The sequence below is a fragment of the Neopsephotus bourkii genome, unplaced genomic scaffold (genome assembly GCF_033783945.1).
Source record: "Neopsephotus bourkii isolate Nb327-2 ecotype Australia unplaced genomic scaffold, CSIRO-AGI_Nbou_v1 NB_550, whole genome shotgun sequence".
In the NCBI taxonomy this organism is placed as follows: Eukaryota; Metazoa; Chordata; class Aves; order Psittaciformes; family Psittacidae; genus Neopsephotus; species Neopsephotus bourkii.
The window spans coordinates 62,597-84,415 of record NW_026901051.1 but is presented as its reverse complement, the minus strand read 5'-3'; the positions used below and the strand labels follow the sequence as shown (position 1 = coordinate 84,415).

Sequence of the window (21,819 nt, the reverse complement as noted above, 5' to 3'; positions counted from 1 at the left end):
CATTTGTGTGTCAGCATCTCTTTCACCCTGTTGCTAAAAGGCAGGTGCTCCTCCAGTGTACCATACCCAAGTGCCTAGTTTTTACTTTATTCAGTCTTTTTGAACAGTTAATTCTTTTTCAGGTGTTGCTCTGCACTCTGCTTTGCAGCTGAACATGACTGTGTTTCCCTCTATGATTCAGAAATGGAAGCCAGTATGTCAGAGCAATTTTCTGCTGGTATTCACAGGCATGTGCTATGCCTCATCAGTTCAATGTGCCTTCTTCTCTCTGCCTGCACATCATGAGTCTGATGCTTAGTGTACATTTTCTTAGAGAGTTGCCATACAGGATAGATGCTGAAATTGCATAATGGAGTATATTGGCTGACTTGGAGCTACAAGGGCAGAGAGATCTGCCTATCCTTCATCCTCTTCCTTTGTTCTCAGACCTGAGATACCTTTTCCACTCCTTTCCCAAAGTCAATCATACAGTCAGACAGGACATACATATATGCATTTAATAACTTCTAAATGTTTTCTTCTGAAGTTCAGGAGAGCTTGTAAGAGACATTTTTAAAAGTAAAATGTTTACCACACAGAGAACTAACTGTGATTTGTGTTTCATATCCATGTATGCTCACTTCTTTTTCCTGTCTTCGAAATATCCCCTGTGTATTTTTTCTCTTTCAGAAGAATTCAGCTCCTTAAAAGCATAACTGTTCAGGTAAGACAAAAAAAGACTGACCAATTAATATGTTTTTCAAATCTAGCCCTTCTCTTTTCCTATTGAAAGTACAGAAACAAAGAATGGTACTTATGCAAAGAAACTACAAAGAAGTGAAAGTCAAGCCAGGATAGAAATAAGCTGATGTCAAATTTCCTTCTTTTCTGTTATTATAGAAGTTGTTCAGGCACCTAGGCCACTGCAAGTTAGACAAGTTACTTTTCCTGTAAATATGACACCCTGAAGTAAAAATTTTTGTCCTCGTTGGGTTCCTTGTTTTCCAGCTTGCGAATATCAAGCGAGTCATCGTTCACATACAAGTAGTAACTTGTGTCTTCGTAGCACTGGAACTGCACTGAATCGCCTTGGTAATGCATGATGAAAAAGTGATTATCTTCACTCAGCTATGAAAATATACAAAGTAAAGAACATAAGTTATATTTTAATATCCTTTTAAGAGGTTTCCATGCAACAAAAATTAATGGTTTTGCTGGCTTGTTTTATTTTGAATGCTTTTCTCCAGTGACATGTATTTACTAATTTCTAGATAAATCTTTGGCAATACCTAATGATTTCGGGAGAGATTCTATCATAACTATGAGTAACATAATACCTGCCTCCCTCAAAGGACTGAGTATTTCCAGACCCATAGCTGCATTCTTTTGCTTCATAAGACCAGCAGTTTTCCTCTGGAGTATACCTGTTATTTGGATCGTTTAGGATTTTCAGCTGACTGTTCTCTTACTACAAACCTACCGTGTCAGTTATCACTAGCAACAAAATGTCAATCTGCAGTTTTTCTTTCCTCTTTTGGAGTGAAATTGGAATGTTTCAGTCTCAATTACTCTTCATCAATTTTTCTTTTACCTATGATTTTTCTCTCCAGTTTCCAACACACTTTTCTTCAGATATATCTTTGGAGGAATGGCTTTCGTCAAAACAGCCCCTCTGTGTGTGGGAATGTGTCTGGGCTCTCTAGGCACCTCCAGGTGAGGATGGAAAAACAGTTACCAGAAAACACCATGCCAGAGAGTGGAAGAGTGTGTGCTGAGGGATAGCCTCTGAAAACATAAGACCTGAGGTCTACAAGGCCTGTTAAATCTACAAGAACAGGTAAGCTCAGGATACCAAGGAGGTGCTGAACCGGCCCAAGGCCTCCAGCACAGACTGGCACCCACAACGGATCATGTAACCCACACCACATCCAAGAATGCAGCCATTGCCACAGGATGGCAGACTACAGGACAGTGTTTGTAAGCACACCCACTGACACAATGCACTGTGCGTGTGCGTGACCGTGCACACAGCTCTCTGGTGTGGGTACGAGCCCCTGCTTCCAAGCGTGTGCACTGAGTGAGGGTGGAGCTGAGAAGACTGTGTGAATAGTTACATGCTGCTAATAGTAAGAGCTCAATTAATGGAAGGTTGAGATTTATGTTTCCCCCAACTCAACCTCTTGCCAGGGGGCAGGGAATTTATACCATCTTTTGCAGAAGGCTGGGGTGGTAAATGAATGCGTCATAATCAAATTATTTCATCTTCCCTTTTGAGTGACCTGTTTGAACACCTTCATCCTACCCACAGGACAGTTCTATAAATCTGACCACTCTGGCATATTACCGTTGTGCACAGTGCTTAAGGGGACCTCTGAAGTGAAACTGAATGCTTGGGAAAAAGGCTTGCAGCTGTGCTGTAGTTTACAGCATTGGCAATAATCACCCTTCCAGAGAAGGAGGAATGTGTCCTTTCAGCCATTATGACAAAAGGGGACATAAAGAAAATGTCCTCCAGCTATTATAAAGTACATGAAAGCAACTTGAGGAAACACCTCCTGTATTAGCAAAGATATAATAAGAAAGAGATGATACATTCTGTCCTGATCAAGCCAGGCACAAAGGAGTGCAGGGCACACTACAGTCTACATTTTGCCTCAGATGAAACAAGGCACATGATCAAAAACTGCATGAGGCATAAAATGATGAAAAGTGAATAAGGAAAACTGAGCTGCAACCTCAGTTGCACCAATGAAGCTACAGACCTTGGAAATACTACAAATTAATTGTAAGGCACTTTGAATTTGTGATTAAAATGGGGTTGAAGACACACCAGTGTTTTAGCTATTACTGAGCAGTCCATGCACAGCATCAAGACCTTCTTTATTTCCCACTCTACCCCAGCGAGTAGGCTGGGGGGGTGGGCAAAAAAGCTGGGAGAGAACACAGCTGGAACAGCCATCCTGGACTGGTGAAAGGGATACTCATGGGGAGCCGTAAAGACTAGTGTAGAGAAAGAAGAGGGTACGGCTACTTTTTGCTTCCAAAGCAGCTTTTGCTCAGAGACTGGCTGGGCAATGATCTGCTTACAGGATGAAGTAAGTACTTCCGCATCACTTTGGGGTTTTTTACCTTCACATGTTATACCATCTTTCTCTTGACTCACAAGTTTCACTTTCACTCTTGCTATTCTCTCCCCTGTACCACTGGAGTGGAGTGGGATTGAGTGAGCCGCTCCGTTGGGGCTTGGCTGCTGGATGCAACCAACACACCTCAGTGCTTTCTTTCCACAAATGGTCCTGTCCTGACAAGTGGCAGGGCTGTGATTTCAGCCCTGGGGCAGTCGGTTCCAGGCATACTGGATATCCCTTCACATGAAAGCAAACTCTGGCCGGCACTCTGCTGTCAAAGGGATCTAGAAAAATGCTTTGGCAATGTTAGCTGTAGCATACACTGACACACTTGACTCCCATTCATATTGGAGCTCTGGACATCTGATACAGCAGCACTCGGTGGTGCTATGAGTTTGCTCAGGCCAGAACATTTAACTTCCACACTCCACTAGATTTTGACACGGACAATATGGGACTACTGAAGGGTGAGTGAACTTTGCTGATCACTCCTTCATTTTCCAATAGATGAATTAAAATTTTTTGAGCCAAAAAAATCCCCAAACTCTCAAGCTGCTTGCTGGATTGATCCCAGCCACCAGCAGAGCACTGTAAAAGCAGCATTGTCATTTCTGACAAGATCAAAATTTCTGAACCAATGTAATTCAGTGGACCTCGCCTGCCAGATTTTGCCTGTTTGGAATTTTATTTTCTTTATTATGAGCTATTTAACTGTAGTAAAGAGTTAAAGAGTAAAGTCCCACAATCAGATAAGGAAGTCCTAGAGCAGTTTATGTTGAAAGGCACCTTTAGGATCATCTAGTTCCAATCCCCTGCCATGGGCAACGACACCTCACACTAAACCATATTGCTCAAAGCTCCATTCAGCCTGGCCTTGAACACTGCCAGGGATGGAGCACCCACAGCTGCTCTGGGCAACCTCTGCAACAGTGAACAACTTCTTCCTAATATATCTAGTTTAAATCTGCCCTCTTTCAGTTTAAAATCATTGCCCATTGTCCTGTCACTACTTGCTTTCATACGGAGTCCCTCTCCACATTTCTCCAAGGTCCCCTTTAGGTATAAGACCACTATAAGGTCTCCCCAGAACCTTCTCCAGGCTGAACAAGCCCTGCTCCCTTGGCCTTTCTCCATAGCAGAGGTGCTCCAGCCCCCTGATTATATTCATGGCCTCCTCTGGACTCATCCAAGCAGGTCCACGTCCCTCTTGTGTTGGGGGCCCCAGAGCTGGATGCAGCACTGCAGGTGGGGTCTCATGAGAGCAGAGCAGAGGGGCAGGATCACCTCCTTCGACCTGCTGGTCACGCTCCTTTTGATGCAGCCCAGCACACGGTCATGTTGAGCCTCTCACCAGCCAACACCTCCAAGTCCTTCTCCTCAGGGCTGCTTTCAACCCAGTCTCTCCCCAGCCTATAGTTGTGCCTGGGATTTCCCTGACCCTGGTGCAGGACCTTGCGCTTGGCTTTGTTGAACTCCTTGAGGTTTGCACTGTCCCTCTGGATGACATCCCTCCAGCGTGTCGACCACATCACACAGCTTGGTGTCATCATCAGACTTGCCGAGGACACATCAGTACCACTGCCTATGTCACTGACAAAATGTTAAACAGGATCAGTCCCAACACTGACCCCTGAGGGACAACACTTGTCACCATTCTCCCCTAGGACACTGAGCCACTGGCTGCAATTCTTTGAGTGTGACCATCCAGTCGATTACTTATCCACCAAGTGATCCATGTGTCACATCTATGTCCCTCTAGTTTAGACACAGGATGTCATGTGGGACAGTGTCAAATGCTTTGCACAAGTCCAGGTAGATGACTTCAATCGCTCTTCCCTTATCCACCAATGCTGCCACCCTGTTCTACAAGGATCTTTCATGACTATATAACTAACCGTTGACTTAATTTGTCTGTCTTGTTTAGCTTCATCTAACTATTCAGGAAACTAGAGAGGACCCTAGAATAAAAGCTGTTAGAGCTCTGAATGGAGGTTTGAGAGCTGTAGCCTTTCAGACCTCAGTATACCCAGGCTGGGGAATTCCAGTCAAAGTTTTGGGAAAATTGCATCTACTCATCATAACCTAATAACACTGCGTTATCCACCAAGGCAAAACATGGAGAAAACCAGCCAGATCTAGCGATAGAATTGTTGACTTCAGTAATCTTTTCAGATAATGTTCCAAGTTGAGAAGGAATTTAGGAGGAATCAACTCAGGAAGGAAAGAAGGTTTGAAACTGAGGGAAAACTGAGTGCTACTACTACTTAATAAGAGCCGAGAGGGTTAAGTATACAGATACAAAGGTCTGAGTGCAATAAGGTATCATGAACAGTAAAATATTATGGTTGAACCAGAACAGAAATAACACTGAAGGGAGATAATACATGTATGTACTGAAGTAGATGTACATTTCTCTGATAACCAATATACAATGGCTAAACCCTCCACTTCTGGAATGTAATTAATTAATGAAAATGGCAAAATAAGAACATTAAAACCTATTCCTACATAAAACAACACAGAATGTTATCAACTTTCCTTAGTAATTCCCTCCTCTACTATTTTGCCCCTTGTACTCCCTCCTCCTACAATCTGTTTAGCTGTCTGTGTCCCAAGGATACAGGCCCACCACTGCTACTACATGGGTGCACAGTTTCGGTCCAGACTTCTAAGGAAACTGCTAATTTGTGAGACAGCCTCAAAGAAGAAAGAAGGGCTGGGAACAGTACCAGTCTAGCTGAGAGCTCCACGTCAAATCAAGTCATTAATGTCAACAGCGAATGCTAAGTAAAATTCACTTCAGCATCATGTGCGGCCTACATCAAGTGACAATGTTTATAAATGTAATCTTACTTGTGCTTAAAGAGTCTGTATTGGCTCGTGGGGGAATTATGTATAAGGGGTGGAAAACATCCCATCATTGGCATCATGTTGTAGGGAGACAGTTGTGAAAACCTTTTCTGTTGTGTAGCTAAAGGGATATACTGTTCTGTATCTCTTAATTCATCCTGTTGTGTGGTTAGCTGCATTTGCTTGTATGATATCATTAATTATGATATCCATGCTCCATTATAGAGTTAAAATAATTACCATTATAAGTAAATGTGAGCCTGCTCCTGAGTGAAACACTGGTGCTGGCCTCTGCAGATAGGTGACCACAAGTATGTGTGCTGCCTGAGGCAGTAACTGCATACACAATGCAAAGAGTTTTCCACTCTAACCAACATAGTGTTGCAATAGATACTGTCTGTGGTCTGTGTTACCTTCCTTAATGTTTGATTCCTCATCAGAATAAGATGTTATTATAAAACATTATTTGCTGTTACAAGCTGTTATTATTTTATTGTGTTAATAACAGCCTAATTGCTAAAGGAACTTTCACTAAATATTGATTGTGAACTCTGCCTCCATAAGCCTTGCTTACAGGAATAGAAATTTACAGCACTCTATGCAACTCTTCCTGCTGGTGTAACAGCAGGCTCCACAGATTCTCGTGTTTGTGGTAATTCTACTGGCAGCCTTCCAGTAAGAAGAAAATGCCTCTCTTTAAGACTTACTGTGAAAAGCTAGCAGACTCAATATCACATTGCAGCACCTCATAGTTGATTTTGCCTCTTGGCTTAACCGGATGTGGTTCAAGTGCAGGCTGCTGGTTTCTCCTCACACAAATGAGTAATATTTGTTTCAATTCCACTTGAAGGTATCAGCAAGAGACCATAACAAGTAGATCACTGCTTGTCTTGTTAGGTAATGAGCAGGTTCTCAGAATCAGATTTTCATTTTAATTATCTATTTAGAAATCCAGAGTGATTAATAGGTCTCTACAGGCAACGGTTACAGATCTTCTTTCCAGCTGGCCCCCAAACTTGTAGCCATCAAACACTAATTCTTTCCCTATGAACAGCTCCACAGAAGAATTACAGATCTTCATAAAAGAGTATGAAGTACATTTTAGAAGAATGCAATATGACTGTGATAGTTTATATCACACAAGGACTAGAACTAGAAGTTGCCTTATAAATTTCCTAAGCTGCGCTGCTTTCTCCTTTCATGTAGAGCCAAGGAACGTTAAGTACCTCAGCAGGAGCTTAAACTGAAGGACTGAGATGGATTTTTCAGGCCCAGTAAGGAGAAGATTTTTTCATTAATTATTGAGAAAATATACAGTACTGTAGCTCATTCCTTGAAAGACTGTTTCAGAATGACTTCAAACAAGAAATTTCTTGTAGTTTGGAATTACCAGAGTTCCTTTCTGATTTAGGAGAAATTTTAGACATGTTAGAAATACTAGGCTGGAAATTTTAGGTTTTCAGTGTTTCACGTTTGCTGTTGTGGAGTTCTGAAATCTACCTGATCCTAAATAGCTTTAATTTTGCTCAGTGAAATTGGAAAGACTGTCTTTTCAATCCCTTGAGCAGCAAGTTCCCTGGACTACCATTATTAGTTACATTTCCTTAGGTTTTCATTTTCTCCAGGTTATAATGTCTGTCTAAGGTATCTTATAGAACAAGTAAAGTACTTACTCATTCTATAAAGTACTTACTGTGTTCATCGTATTTTATCACTGGCTCTAGAAAAGTGCCAACAAAATCAAGCTTTGGTCACAAAAACATACTAAGAAACCACCTGGCTACCTGTATTTCTATACAGAGTGCATTAATCCTGGTTTATAATCATCTACTGATGAAGAATTGACTTTGATAGTATTTCAGGAACTGCTTAATTTTAATTTCCTATTTATATTAAATTATATATATTTTAATGGTTTCATTACTTCTCAGTAGTTTTTGACAAAGGGTTCACTATTTCTTTAAAATATCATTGTTTTTGTAATCTGACCCTTCTAGACTGGCTAATACATTCATTCAGATTTTCTACATCTCATCTAAGAATTTGTACCTGGTGAAAACTATTTTGTATTTTCCTGTATTTTATATGAGCATAATATTATAGGAAACATCTCTGTCTTTCATGTTTTGATTGAAAGTCAGATATTATTCCTGTACATTAAATGATGCACTCACACATTCAAGCCAAGTCAAAAGTACAGAAAATTTCTTATTCTCTTTCTTTTTTTTGAGGAAAATACTAGAGATCAGCTGAAGTTAGAAAGCAAACAATTTGTCACAGTGAATAACAGCAGGATGCATTTAGCTGCACTTCTTACAAACCTGTATTTGCATACACACTCTCTCAGACACATATTTTTACATGTTTGATCATAATCAGATACCTGTTTGACATCAGGATCTTCATGGTTGCATGTTTTCACGTTGCATTTTTCCACTGAAGGATAATCTGGCTCTGAACTGCATGCTTTTAAGACCTGTGTTTACAATCACCCAGATTGGTAATTTTGTCTTCATATTTAGCTCTTTTAATTCACTGAATATCTTATTAATTCTAAAGAACACTCTTTTTTTAAAAAAAAAGAAAGTCTATTAATGATTAAATTCAAATTAGCCAAGATTAATAAACTGTCAAGTTTTCAAAACTCATCCACTAATATATCCCTCTTTTACCATTTGCAATGCAAAATGGAGTGGGATGAAAGAAAATACCAAAGACAGTACTTCAAACTGCGTAATGCCCAAATTCAGTTTGCATTGCAGCCAAGACTGAGCCATGCTGTAATACCAAATACCAATTTTTTTTCAGAGATAAGGAGACATCTTCCATACCAGAATTCCTGCTGAGATTAAGAAAATTAATTGTATTCTGCTGGGAAAAGAAAATCCCATGATCTTTCAAAGGTTTTTACATATTTGGAGACACTAAATATGCCTGTCTTAATTTCCAGAAAAGAACTGTGTTTAATCATGTAAAGAAACATAGTGTGGTATAACCCAGTGCTTTAAAATATGTGGTTGGGAAGTAAAATCCATTTGGGCTCAACTCTTAGTTCTTTCCTTGTCTTGGCAAAACGCCTTTCAAACAATTAATTTATGAAAATGTAATCTTTGAACTACAAAAATTCTTTTAAAAAGATTGCTTTTTCTAGGACAGAAAGGAAAATCCCAATGGGATAATCGGCTATAAATATAATTAATGTATCTCACAATATACTTTTGCCCAGATAATTTCGGGATATACATTTTAGGGAAAATCATCTATGAATTAAAGTCAAATGAAAAGCATCAAAAACTTAATTTGAGGAAACATTTGATGATTTACACCATCATGCATGGCCAACATTAGATGAAGGGTCATTCTTTATCTCAACATAACCTGTGTAAATGGAGCTTCTTGGACCTTCACCCTGGTTTAGAGGGTAAATTCTGACATAATGTCCTTGCTCAAATGGATTTTAATAAAGGTTATAACCCTCCAATATCAAAAGATATCCTTGCCTGCTCTTCCTACTGTAAGCAAACTTTTGCAAAACTGGAGAAAATGAGAATGCTCTGACAACATATGGTAAATGTTTAGAACAGGATACTACATTCAGCTGTATTTTCTTTTAAGCACATTCCTTATCTTGTAATTCAGGTTGATTGAGAGAAATATATTTCCCCTTTTAAACTTCTCTCTTTCAAAGACAGCATTAGTCCTCCTTCCTCCACTTTTATTACTTATATGTTTTCTGGTTGAGAAGCCTCTTGTCCCTCCACAGACACTGGAACCAATATCCCTAACTGTCATCTAGTGATAGTATCAGCTACTTAACCCAATAAAATAGGTTATTGAAAAAATAGGATTTTTTTTTTTCCCAGGAAGTATAGAGGGAATTAGTCAGAAGTTGTGAAATGTGGAAGATGGTAAGTAAAAGGAAATTAATTTGAGAAGGTCTGTGTAGGAAATTGTCCTATAGCAAGAAAGAGCAACCCTAAGTTACAAAGGAAATAAACTTACCTTCAGAGAAAGACGCTTCTTACCCTTGCACAATAGGACAAATTCATTAAGCTTTGATCTCTGAGTGAGGATCACCACATTTTTAGAATCTGTTTTACACAGAGGAGAATATTGTAATAAAATACATATCACTTTATAAAATGAAGCAGAGCTGAAAGTATTTTGTAAAGAAACTATTCAGGTTCAATTTACACTGATGCATATAGGACTGGCAACAAATAAAATCACTCTTGGTACCATTGTCTTCTGTGGTGCATGTAAAGGTCATGGATTTATGATGCTTTAAATTTGCCATATACACACTTTAGTTTTATATATTTATAGTTATAGAATATCAGTTATATATTAGTATATAATATGAACAACAAAGGCATATATATTAGTACTTAATGCATATATGTAATATACATGCTTCTGTAATATGCCTGACTATGCATACTGTGGAAAATGTAGGATTTTTTTCCTTTTATTCTCTTCATACTTTCTAGGACAAAATCTTTGAACTATTGGAAATGTGGGTGCATTGGATTTACTTCCTTCTCAGATAACACTGTATTTTCAGCTACAGGAAATAAGAGCATATGAATATTACAGGATACTCCTCAGCCTGATAAACTGACAATAGTTGTTACCATACAAAGGCTTCAGCAAAAGGTGGACAGGTCAAGGGACCCTTTGTCAATTGACAGGGTATACAAAAGCATTACATAGCAAAGCCCATGACATTAATAATTATGCAATGATGCTATAACTGCCTGACTGTCTTGCAGATTTACTTCCAATAATACATCTTCTGCTTTTAAAAGCAACTTAGGTGCACTGTTTAAGACAAAAAATATAAAAGAAGGTAGCACTTATCTATATGTCCATCACTGCAGCAACTGAATGCAAACTTTACAGATGTTGGGTAATTATAAATGAACAATTGCAGTTAAGGAGATTTTTTTTTCATATTACCTAAGATATTTCTTAGTCTTAGAAAGGCATTCAGAATCAAGAGAACATATTCATCCCACCTGGCAAATCTTAGCTGCTCTAATCCTCGCCATAATTTCAGTTGCCCTAATTTACCCAACTGTAATGTTTTTGTGGAAGTCTTCTGAAAGAGTTTTTTTGAGCCAGCTACAGCATGAAAATAGCATAAAATTCCTATTAAAAATCAATACACACTCCAGCCTAGTGTATTTTACTCAATTTACATATGTATTCAGATAAATGTAGTGGAATGTAGATGGTCTAAGATTCTGTCATTGTTATTATGTTTTGTGACATCACCATATTGCCCCAGCCACAACTGTCCAGCTTCAGCTGTATCATGTAAGAGGCACATCATCAGGCAAGAGAGATTTCATATCCAAGTTGAGAGTGTTCTGACTTGGATGTAAGAGTGGCAACAGAAGAGGTGCAGGAGTCCCGCCAATTCACTGGGGACACACGTCAATGTGAGTTACATCGTAACTGTCCTTGGCGTTCTCTGTCTATAGAATTTATTGTGACTTGCTTATTCTTTGTTTAGCTTGAGAAAACCCAAAGAAGTCTAATTTTCCCTGTCACCTCTACAAAATATGACAAGTGGTCTATCAGGCAGACACTGCATGGCAAAGAAAGTAAGGCATCTTCCTATGATTTCATACATGATGCTTCCACTCTCTGACAGCCTTTGGATGAATTACTTCACCTATGTCATTACTTACCAGAGTCTAAGGGCTGATTTTACAGATTCATGCAATGGAAACGCTGTGAAATGAACTAATAGAAAAAAAAAAAAAAAAAACCAAAAAAAAATTCTTGCTTGGGTTGTCCCTGAAATGTGAAGCATTGGAATTTGGGAGGATGTCAGTATCATACTGTAACCTAGAAATCCCATTTGGCCATTGTTCAAGGTATAGTACTGGACCAGATAGGTATTTGCTCTCATCTATGACAGCAGCCCTTTATGGCTGAAATTGGAATACATTTCTCCTCTGTTGTAGAATACTTGGAACCAATATATTTTAGATTTTCCCAATAATTTCTTACTCTTCCATAATGTTCAAAGAATGTATTTCTTCTTCCTTCACATCTATTTCATTTTGGGTTTCCTCTCCTGTTACAACAGGTGTTTGCTAGCTAAGACCCATATGTCAGCAATACAGCACACACACTTTTCTTGGGAAAAAAATATAAATATTGGATTTTCTAGCTTGTATACATTAAATTTCCTCATACACAAATGTCTTCAGTCCAAGCCATTACTTGTTAAGGCAAATTTTGTGACTTCAAAGATTTTTTTCTTATGGAACACAGAAGGCTCTTTAATTTTTAGAGCTGTCCAGCAACCTGACCTAAATGAAAATCTGGTATAATATGTTACTTCCAGTGTAAAGTCTACATGTAAAAATTTACTTTTCCCAACTCTCAAACGCCTCTTCAATACCACACTCTAACAAAGAGAATGATACCTTTTATTCTAACAGAAGTCTTACCAGTAACTGCTGGTTCATTCCTTGTAAACACACTTAACCACGCAATATCTAAAATAAAAGATATTTAATAAATATGTGGAATTGTTTAAATTTAAAAGCACTGTAAGCAATTTAAAGAATTATTTTAAAACATAATCTGAAAGAGACTGTGTAATAGCAATTGGCATCAGACTACATTTCTTGCAGGTTTCTGAATTCATAACCCCAGAAGACTGTGCAGTTAGACTTGTGAACAGGTACCCTGAAGTCTGAACTTTGAGGCTAATAAATGTATTGATTGAAGAATTATCTTTTGCAAAAGGGAATGCACCTGAGAAAACAGAAGTCATTAATGAGATGTAAGGCCTAAAATGCTATCGAAGAGAAGCCTGAAAGTCTTTGGCAGCAGTTGTGAGGACCCTAATAAGAAATGTAAAAGATTGGAAAATAATACATAGCAATAGCAGATGGTTTCTGGATTTTCCAACAACAGCCTGAATCACTGTCTGTGAAAACATCACTCACTTTAGGTCAAAGTCACAATAATCCAGGTTACAGATGTTTCCTAATACGTTGTCTGAACTGTATTGTCATGAGTATGTGTTTGCTGTGATTGTGTTTACATATATGAGAATATCACATAGCATTCTCTTTTTTTTTTTTCCTTTTCCTCTAGGAACATCAGGATTGTCATACTACGAATCTATTCACAGACTGCTTCTATTGTATACCTATACAGATTGTGGTTTTGTTCATAAATTAGCAATACCAATTGTACAGTTTACTTCAAAACTCTATGAATTTATCAAGTAAAAGATACTTCAAAAGATATAAAGCACACTTCAATATATTATCAATGCAGCTGCCATTATTCACAATTTAATAAAATAAAAATAAGATTAGCTTATAAATATATCAAACAAGCCTTACTCTGTCTTTATCTGAAGCATATAAAATGGACTTCTCATTCCTGTGAAAGCTGGGGTTTTGTAAAAAAAAAAGTTTCAGTAATTTAATAGCTATCTTAAACATTTCATCTTTTTCCTGTATTTTGGGTAGAAATATGGTTTATTGGTTTTTGTTCTCCCTACTTTCACATCTCTGGAAAACGTATAATTCTAGAATAATTGCATTTGTTGTTATTTGCCTCTTATCTACTAAAAGAATACCCTCTAACAACTAATGTTGTGATGTTACTTATGATACCACTTTTAGTGTCAGAGAAGCCCCACTTGAGATAAGAGTTCCATGAAACATAAAATAATCCCCCAAATTCCAAAATCTCCTCTATTTTTTGGTTTTTTTTCTATTTTGACCCTGTCTCTGAGGATTATCTTTGCTTTCACTCTCTTCATAGTAATTATCTAGACCTCCCATAATAATCTTCTTACCATCTAAGTATATTAATGATAATACTGTACATACTGTAAACTGGAATAAAAGTTTTCTTATATCACTATTGATATTCATGAAGATGCACTGTAACATGTTTACAGAAAAGATAGAATCACAGAATCATTTAAGTTGGAAAAGACCTTAGGATCATCTAGGCCAACCATTAACACAGCACTGCCAAGTTCACCACTGGACTATGTCACTAGCACCGCATCTATACGTCTTTTAAACACCTACAGGGCTGGTGACTGAACCCTTCCCTTGGGCAGCCTGTTCCAGTGCTTGACAACACTTTCAGTGATGACATTTTTCCTAACATCCAATTTAAACCTCCCCTGGTGCAACTTGAGGTAATTTCCTCTCATCCTATAACTTGTTACTTGTGAGAAGAGACTGACCCCACCTCACTACCACCTCCTTTCAGGTAGTTGTGAAGAGCGATAAGGTCCCCCCTGAGCATCCTTTTCTCCAGGCTAAGCAATCCCAGTTCCCTCAGCTGCTTCTCATAAGACTTGTGTTCTCTAGACACTTCATCAGCTTTTCTGCCCTTCTCTGGACATACTCCAATACCTCAATGTCTTTCTTGTAGTGAGGGGCCCACATAACAGTACATTAAAAAATATCCTATAGTACTGCGCATACAGTTGGCAAGTTTTGATATAAAAAAACACACTACCTTCATGGGATTGTGAATCCTTGGTTGATATTTCATGGTGACCATCTTCGTCTATGTCAAAATGCACTGTTTTTGAATCTTCAGTCAGTATATAGCATTTCAGTGTTTCTCGCAAACGCAATGCTAATCAAAAATGAGATGTAATTAATTTTACTGGCAACAGGAAAATGGTAAAAGTCCATATAAAAAGATCAAGTGTATTTTCCCAGCAATCTTTGCTTGGCAATCTATGTATACTTGAACTATGAACAATATAGCTAACATATAGTAGAAATTATACACTGGGTTTAAGCAGCTGTTTGAGGGGCTTGATGGTGGTGTAAAGAAAGGAAGCATAGATTTCTTTTCCTGGAAGGTTATGTCAGTGAGAAGAGGAAATGTATGCTGAATCTTTTGGGAAGTTCACAGGTGCAAAAACTTCAGCTTGACAAAATGGCTTCTAATCCAAGAGCTTGAGGGATAGTGTAAGAATGTGGGAGTGTGGGGGTGAGGGGATGTGGACAATGTCCAGATGGCTGTAGTGAAAGAGATTATGGGGATGTAATTTGAACATAAGAGAGGGAGTCAAAATGAGGAGCTGGCTGGTGAATGAATTATCTTACAGTGGGGGAAAGGTCCCTGTGAGAAACCAGAGCCAGAGCAAGGCTGCGCACAGGAGCCCACACACAGAGAAACGTGAAAAACACAGTTAAGTAACAAGATTTCATTCTGAGGAAGAGAAGAGGTGAAACAGGAGGTATCTCTGCAGCGTAGTTTCTAGTCCAGTTTCTTTTATGTCACAGGTAGTCACCTCTCAGTTTTGCACTTTGAAAACTGAATCTGCGTACAGACAAAAGTTTTAGGTTAGAGGGCTTATGGCTACCTAAAATAGTAGCATTTATTTTGGGGACCTGATATCTCTTACTGAAAAAAAAAACAGGTCTTTGTAGCTGAAGGCTGTCTACAAGGAAATGCTTCCCTATCACTACTGAACACAACTGTGCTGTTCTGGATGTCAGAAGGATCTAAGCCCAGATTCTTGGGTGTCTGACATCTACAGAATAACTATGAGGCACAAGCTGATTATGTTAGACCAAATATTGTTTTCCTGGAGTAGGTTTTCTACTTTCATATTCAGTTAAGACATTTATCAGACCACACAGACCACACTGGGTGTGCTGTGAGATAAACAGTCCTTTCTTCACCAGACCAATTAGCCAAATAAAACAACAGGATACTCAAAATGCATCAGCAGAGACCTAACATTCTGGGAATGCTTGACTTCACCGAAAATTTTGTTACTCATTTTATACTGATGTAACTCCTCTGAAACATCTGTATTTAAGCAGACATTTTGAAAGAAACAAAGTTGTTTCCAAGAAGTTTTCTTTCCACCCTGTTTAGGCTGAGCAGAAATTCTGCACATGAAGTCAACAGAAGAGATGGATGATGCACAAGCTGACAGCCCAAGTCTCACCATCCAGAAGTGGCAGGTCTGACACATCCTGTGTTGAACCTTCAGCACGTGCATAGCTCATCTACGCGTGGCAAAAGGTCTTCAAGGCCTTTGAATAACTTGATAACAAAGGCTACCAGGCTTCCAGAAAAAAAAGTGGATTGTTCTAAAAAGCAACAGGGCAACTACAATAATCAATACAGCAAACCTTCTAAAAACTGTTATAACAGTTACAGTGTAAGAATTCTACTTCCAGCTAGAATCACAAAAACTAGTACAGTGCCCAAAATAAAACAGTAGGCAGGCCTGCTATGTCGTTCACTCTTGTCCAGCTAGGTAGGGGTGTACTTTAGGAATTACTTGTCTGAATTTGAGGTGTGAAAAATTTAAATAATTCTAGATATTTTTATTTTTTACCTTATTAGAGATAAGCTGTTCCAGATACTTAATGTGGTTGCATTCTGCTTTGGGTTGGAATTGTCTTTCCAATATTGCAAACATAGCTTTCACTTGGGAAAGTTACCTGGTTTTCTGGAAGCTGTTTTCACAGTTCCCAGAAGAGATTTCCTCTTAACAGACTTCCTTTCATGGAACAACACTTCATACGGCTTTCTGCGGCCTGAGCGGAGCAGCATTGCAAGAGCACTTGAGAAACCCTGGTAACTTGAGTTACTTCACTTTTCAGTCCTAAAGGAGGAGTTAGAACTTGTCAAAATACTTAATGTTTTGATTGCAGAACAAGTTCACAAAGAGTATATTTACATATATAAATGTATTTTGATATGTAACAGTTAAAAGAAGCAGGATAAGCTCAATAGATGTTTGACTGTTTACATGACCAAAGCCTATGTCTTCCAAGGCAAAAACAGTGTATTATTTCCAGTTAAAGTAAATCAGTTACCTACCTATACTTCCACAAAGATGCAGGTCATCATGGATATGGTTGTGTTGAAGGAATATATTTTTAAATACTTCCCCTTAGATAAAATATAGGCACTTCATTTGACTTCAAGTTAATTTATTTATGCTTCTCAAAGGAAGAAAGCTACACTTTGCAAGCTGGATTGAAAGTCATATTCTTTTTGTTCTTCAAAATACAGCTAAAGATAATTATCAAATCATACATTAGTGATTGAAAATTATGATAACTTCAACACAGCATAATCTGACTCAGTAAAGACATGTAGCCATACTGTAGCAATTCATATTTTCAAATGATTAATCTTTACTTTCAATTCAATAATTTGACTTCAGTGTGCTTTGCATATCTCAAAATAATGTTGTATTTGTGACTATATTCACAAAAAAAAAAAAAAAAAAAGGTTTTCAGTTTTAAAAGGCTAGATGAACAAAAGGGAATAAAGTGTTACCTAGTCTAGTACCCTAAAGAGGTGCTGGTGTCTAGTAATGGGAACTACGTTAACTGAGGAACCCCATAGGCAGCTAATGAGATATCCTGAAAACACAGCTTAAATCACTGCATTTCAGAAAAGCTAAGGATCTTAATTTGGTTTGAAGAAAAGGAAACTGGAATTCTCATGTCTGCACACTGTCCTGAGTGTGACACTCTCCTGTTTATGACAACAGTTTATGTCAAGTGCAGACAGAAAAACCCAAGGAGCTTCATTTTCTCGGGTTCCCTGGGGAATGAACCAAGCAAAGATGTGTATAATTTTAGCCCCATGCAGCTTTGCATAGTATAACTAAATATCAGTTATGCCAGAGACATCATGGTTCTGACACTGAATTCATGTGGGGGAGGGGGGCTCTGTCTTCCAGTTGAGTTCATTTCACTGATGGCAGAATTACACTTTAAATATTTATGTGAAAAAGTAGAAATGAAAGAATACTGCCCCTGGCAACTTTCCTGTTACTAGATGACAAAGGCTATCTAAGGCATTTTTTCACTCTTTTCGGCTCTTTAGTTGTAACTAACCGTTCAATTAGGCTACTGAAAAGTGAAACATTTATTCGAAAACATTAACTTTCTAGTAAAGATGTCTCATTTTTCAAATATCTGATAACATGTAGTCAAGGGTAGAAAGTAAAGGCTGGGTCTTCTTCATCTTGTTGAAATTGTTTCGTCACTGAGCATGTTAAGCAAAAGAGGGCATGCCGTGTAGTTTTCCACAAAGTCCTAACTGTGACCTTCCTTCTGCAAACATGTAGCAGAAGCAGTCACCACAGAGAATGGGGCAGTAATACCAGCTTGTGAATCTTGAGAGGTATTAGTGTGTTAGGCGTTCAGCATTCACAAAGCACCAAGACCTTGTTAGAATTAGGATGCTCAAAACAAGACAGCTAATCCCTTACAGAACATTCCTACTGAATACAAGTGGAAAACATTACATAACATTCCTACTGAAAATAAGTGCAACTCCAGTTTGGCTCAGAATTTCAGAAGGTCCCAATTCCCAAGTTTTATACCCAGTGAAGCCATCAGGGAATGGTATTCTGCTAGATTTGCCCTTCATATACTGCAGCTATTAATACCAATGTATGTTGACTTAGTGCTAAATGTTTAATGAAATGGTTTTTGGGGCTTTTGAGAACCAATGTGATACCATGCTAGCCTAGATACAGAGTCTTGCATCCATGCTATTTACACGCACCACTGCAAGAAAAGGAGGATGATTACAAGCCAAGACAGTGAAGAATTCCTGAAGAGGGAAGACCAAGTTCAAAGACATTTTCAGAACCTTATTTAGGAAGTGGATGAATTCTTAGGAAGTTTTCTTTGGAGAAAGTTATACAGGAAATCTTGAAACCTGAAGGAATGTACTTAAGTGTTTCTGCTTGTTTGAACAAATAGAAAATGGGAAAGTCTGTGGTAGAATTTCACCTCAGTTTGCTCTTCAGAACAAAGAAGGCTCTCTACAAGAAATAACAAAACCTTCTATAGCTTGAATTTCCTCACATGTCCCTTAAGACTGAGTCCCATTTCAATAAGCCTTTTCTCTCGTGTCACTACTCCCACTTTTGCATTGTTACTCAGTTTCAAATATCATGTGTCTCTCCCTATGTGTTTTTGTTTTGTTTTGTTTCCTGTTATCTTAATCTCTCTCATACCCATTTTTTCAGTTTGTTTCCCTCTTCTTTAATGTGTGTGCTGCTTGAAGATGGCTAGGAACAGCTGGATACTGTTCTTGGCTGCAGACCTACTCCATCGTTGTTTGTTTTGAAAACTTGGGTCTGTTCTTTTGTCTCACACCTAAGCTAAGCACAAGAGAAGCAGAAAATTGAACCTATAGCTCTTGCAGCTGCTGAAATCAGATATACTTGAGCACATTTGTGGCCAATGGCAACAAGGTCACTGTAAAAGCAGAGGGAGTTTGACATTTTTTCCTGCTACACAGACTGTATCAATTCATTTATATGAAGGCAGCAGAGAAAGTCTGCTGTATAGGCTTCTCTTGCCCTCTTAGTGATCTAATTTGTTCTTAGCTATCATTCTCTCTTTCACTTAGCTACAGGTACACCTGATCAAAAAATCAGATCAAATTCAGTACATTAAAACAGGATTTAAAATTTTGGAGCTCATTCCCATGGTGATGATCCAAATACTATCTCATACTGTCTTGGTACATTGATAACAAGATATCTCTAAGGTACATTGATAACAAGATATCTCTAAGACTGCTTAAGGATCAGAACTCTTTTTTGTTGAATTTCTGTCAAATGTATTGGGTTGCAGGTGGCAGTTCTGCTTCTGAAGAACATGAGTAATTCCTCCAAGTTTGTTAAAATGTAACAGTGGATTAAAATGAACTTCACATCCTTTAGCTAACAAATAATAAGGCTATCATCTCTTTCAAATCAGACAGACTTTATTAAATCTATAAACTAGACAGAGGAATATATAAAAATAGTCACGAACTAGTCTAATTAAAATATTTTAGAAGAAAACTCTAAAGTCAACTGAGAAAAAAAATCACTTTCTGTTAGAATCTTAACAAGCAGTCTGATAAAATAACATTAAATTGAAGCCTATTTAAAACGCTGCTGTAATCTTCTGCTCTTGCTTACCTTATTTTGCCTCTTATTGTCTCTGCTGGGATACTTCTACTCAGCAGAATGCTAGAAGAAGCTCTGTTACAGCCAATTTATTGCCTGAATGCATGGCAGGAAGCCAGACCTCCAAGTAAAATAAACGTGGGTCTGACGTGGACCCAATCTTTTAGTTTTCTACCTTCACTTACTACACCAATATTCTCCTGCTCTAGCTACTGCTAGCATTTCAGGAGTGCTGGAAATGGTAAGAACAAACTTTTAACCATTTGTTTCTCTAAGATGCCACAGAAACTGTCTTTTCCTGGAACTGCATGCAAATTTCAGCCATTAGTTCTGAATCTGCCTGCATATAGTCATAAATACGATTCTGATATTTTATGTTATTGATATTGTTCTTGCTAGCTGCCATTTCTGCCAACACTGATTCCAGAGCAGGTGCTTGGTTTATGGCAGTATAGACATATTTAAGTTAGGAGTGTAATTTCAGTTCCAGGGAGTTTGGAACAAGTTAACTGCTTAAACATTTACCCAGCTATCAAGTGGGATTTGCAGGCATTGCAACAGCAATAGTTGGACCGCTTCTGACATAAGTGAACTTGTTTAAAGCGGATGTGCTGTATTTTTTTGCCCATAAAGCCCAGGTAATGTTTTTTATCATACAAAAACTAGCTCTTTCATTGTCATATTTGGCATGTTGAGTTGGTTTTATCTATCTACCTACGTACATTCCTAACCCTTGACTCACCTACTGGTCCTCTCCATTCATATGCACTAGAGTTGTTTATTATACAAGCCTTATGTTTCCAAAGGAGTGAATCATATTTTTATATACCTCACTGAAACAATGTAACTCCTCTAAAAATATTACTTTTCCTCCCCCCGACTTTTCTTTAAAACAAGCAGCTACTGCTTGTATCTAGAACTTATCTACTAAGTCAATAAAGTTCTATATTTAACCTGTGCTTGGTTTGGGAATTTTAGGAAAATTCTCTCTTATTTCATTAAGCCCTCACTGGACATTTGTTGTATATCAGGTCTGTAGAAATATTTTGTCAAAAGATACATTTAATGAGAAAGCAGTTTGAAACTTTGAAATCTCAAGGTTTTGGCTATTACTCAAGCAGCCTGAAAAGTGTGGGAAGAATTCTAAATGTCACGACATGAGACTGTCATTTCAGTACAGGACCTTCCTGGTTTTGTCTTGGATAGAATTGACTTTCTTCCTAGTACCTGCTACAGTGCTGTGGTTTGGATTTAGCAAGAGAATGATGCTGATAACACACCGATGTTAAAGCTATTGCTAAGCAGCATTTACACTGAGTCAAGGATTTTTTAGCTTCTCATGACACCCCACCAGTGAGGAGGCTGTGGGCACAAGAAGCTGAGAGGAGACACAGCCAGGACAGCCAAGCCCAACTGGTCAAAGAGATATTCCATACCATATGGCATCATGCTTAAGTGTATAAACTAAGGGAAAAGCTGTCCAGCAGCAGATGGTCATGAACTGCCTCAGTTAGTAGGTAGTAAGCAACTGCAATGTGCCTCACTTTTTTTGCATGCTGTAATTATTGCATCGCCATTATTATTATTATTTTCCCTTCCATGTCCTATTAAACTGTCTTTACCTCAACCCACAGGTTTGGGTTTGAGTTTTTCTTCACAATTCTCTCCCCTATTCCACTAGATGGTGGAGGAGTGATCAAGCAGTTCTGTGGTGTTTAGCTCCCTGCTGGGTAGCACGTTGACTCACAATATGGGGCACAAAGGGTTGAAATAATGACAGATCTGATCTAAGGATGTTAAACGTGGGAGAGTATGAGCAAGTGCCTAGGACATCAGTCACTTCCAGCATTTTGGAATTTCACCCTGAGGAAGTGCAGCATCCAGAGAAAATTAGCA

General features: G+C 38.3%; 1 protein-coding gene across 2 annotated transcripts; it reads right to left on the bottom strand.

The window, feature by feature from the left end:
• Window positions 1-483: 483 nt before the first annotated feature.
• On the bottom strand, window positions 484-20,212 carry LOC133211050 (uncharacterized). Of its 2 annotated transcripts, none has more exons than XM_061351077.1 (7): window positions 19,936-20,212; window positions 16,433-16,596; window positions 14,475-14,597; window positions 12,401-12,472; window positions 9,960-10,048; window positions 8,341-8,433; window positions 484-1,107 (listed from the first exon to the last, which is right to left on the bottom strand). In XM_061351077.1, the coding sequence occupies exons 2-7, from the start codon at window positions 16,542-16,544 to the stop codon at window positions 919-921; spliced, it is 678 nt and encodes a 225-aa protein (XP_061207061.1). In that variant the 5' UTR covers window positions 16,545-16,596; window positions 19,936-20,212; the 3' UTR covers window positions 484-918. The 2 variants fall into 2 exon arrangements, with proteins under 2 accessions (XP_061207061.1, XP_061207063.1); XM_061351079.1 differs by having other exon boundaries at window positions 12,425-12,472; window positions 19,936-20,180.
• Between the last annotated feature and the right edge of the window lie 1,607 nt (window positions 20,213-21,819).

Excerpts from the sequence above, each read along its gene's own strand:
- LOC133211050 (XM_061351077.1), bottom strand. The coding sequence starts at position 16,544 with ATGCTGCTCCGCTCAGGCCGCAGAAAGCCGTATGAAGTGTTGTTCCAT. Across the intron at positions 14,598-16,432 it reads AACAGCTTCCAGAAAACCAG|CATTGCGTTTGCGAGAAACA; the intron begins GTAACTTTCCCA and ends ATTTTTGATTAG. Across the intron at positions 1,108-8,340 it reads AAGATCCTGATGTCAAACAG|CTGAGTGAAGATAATCACTT; the intron begins GTATCTGATTAT and ends ATATTTTCATAG.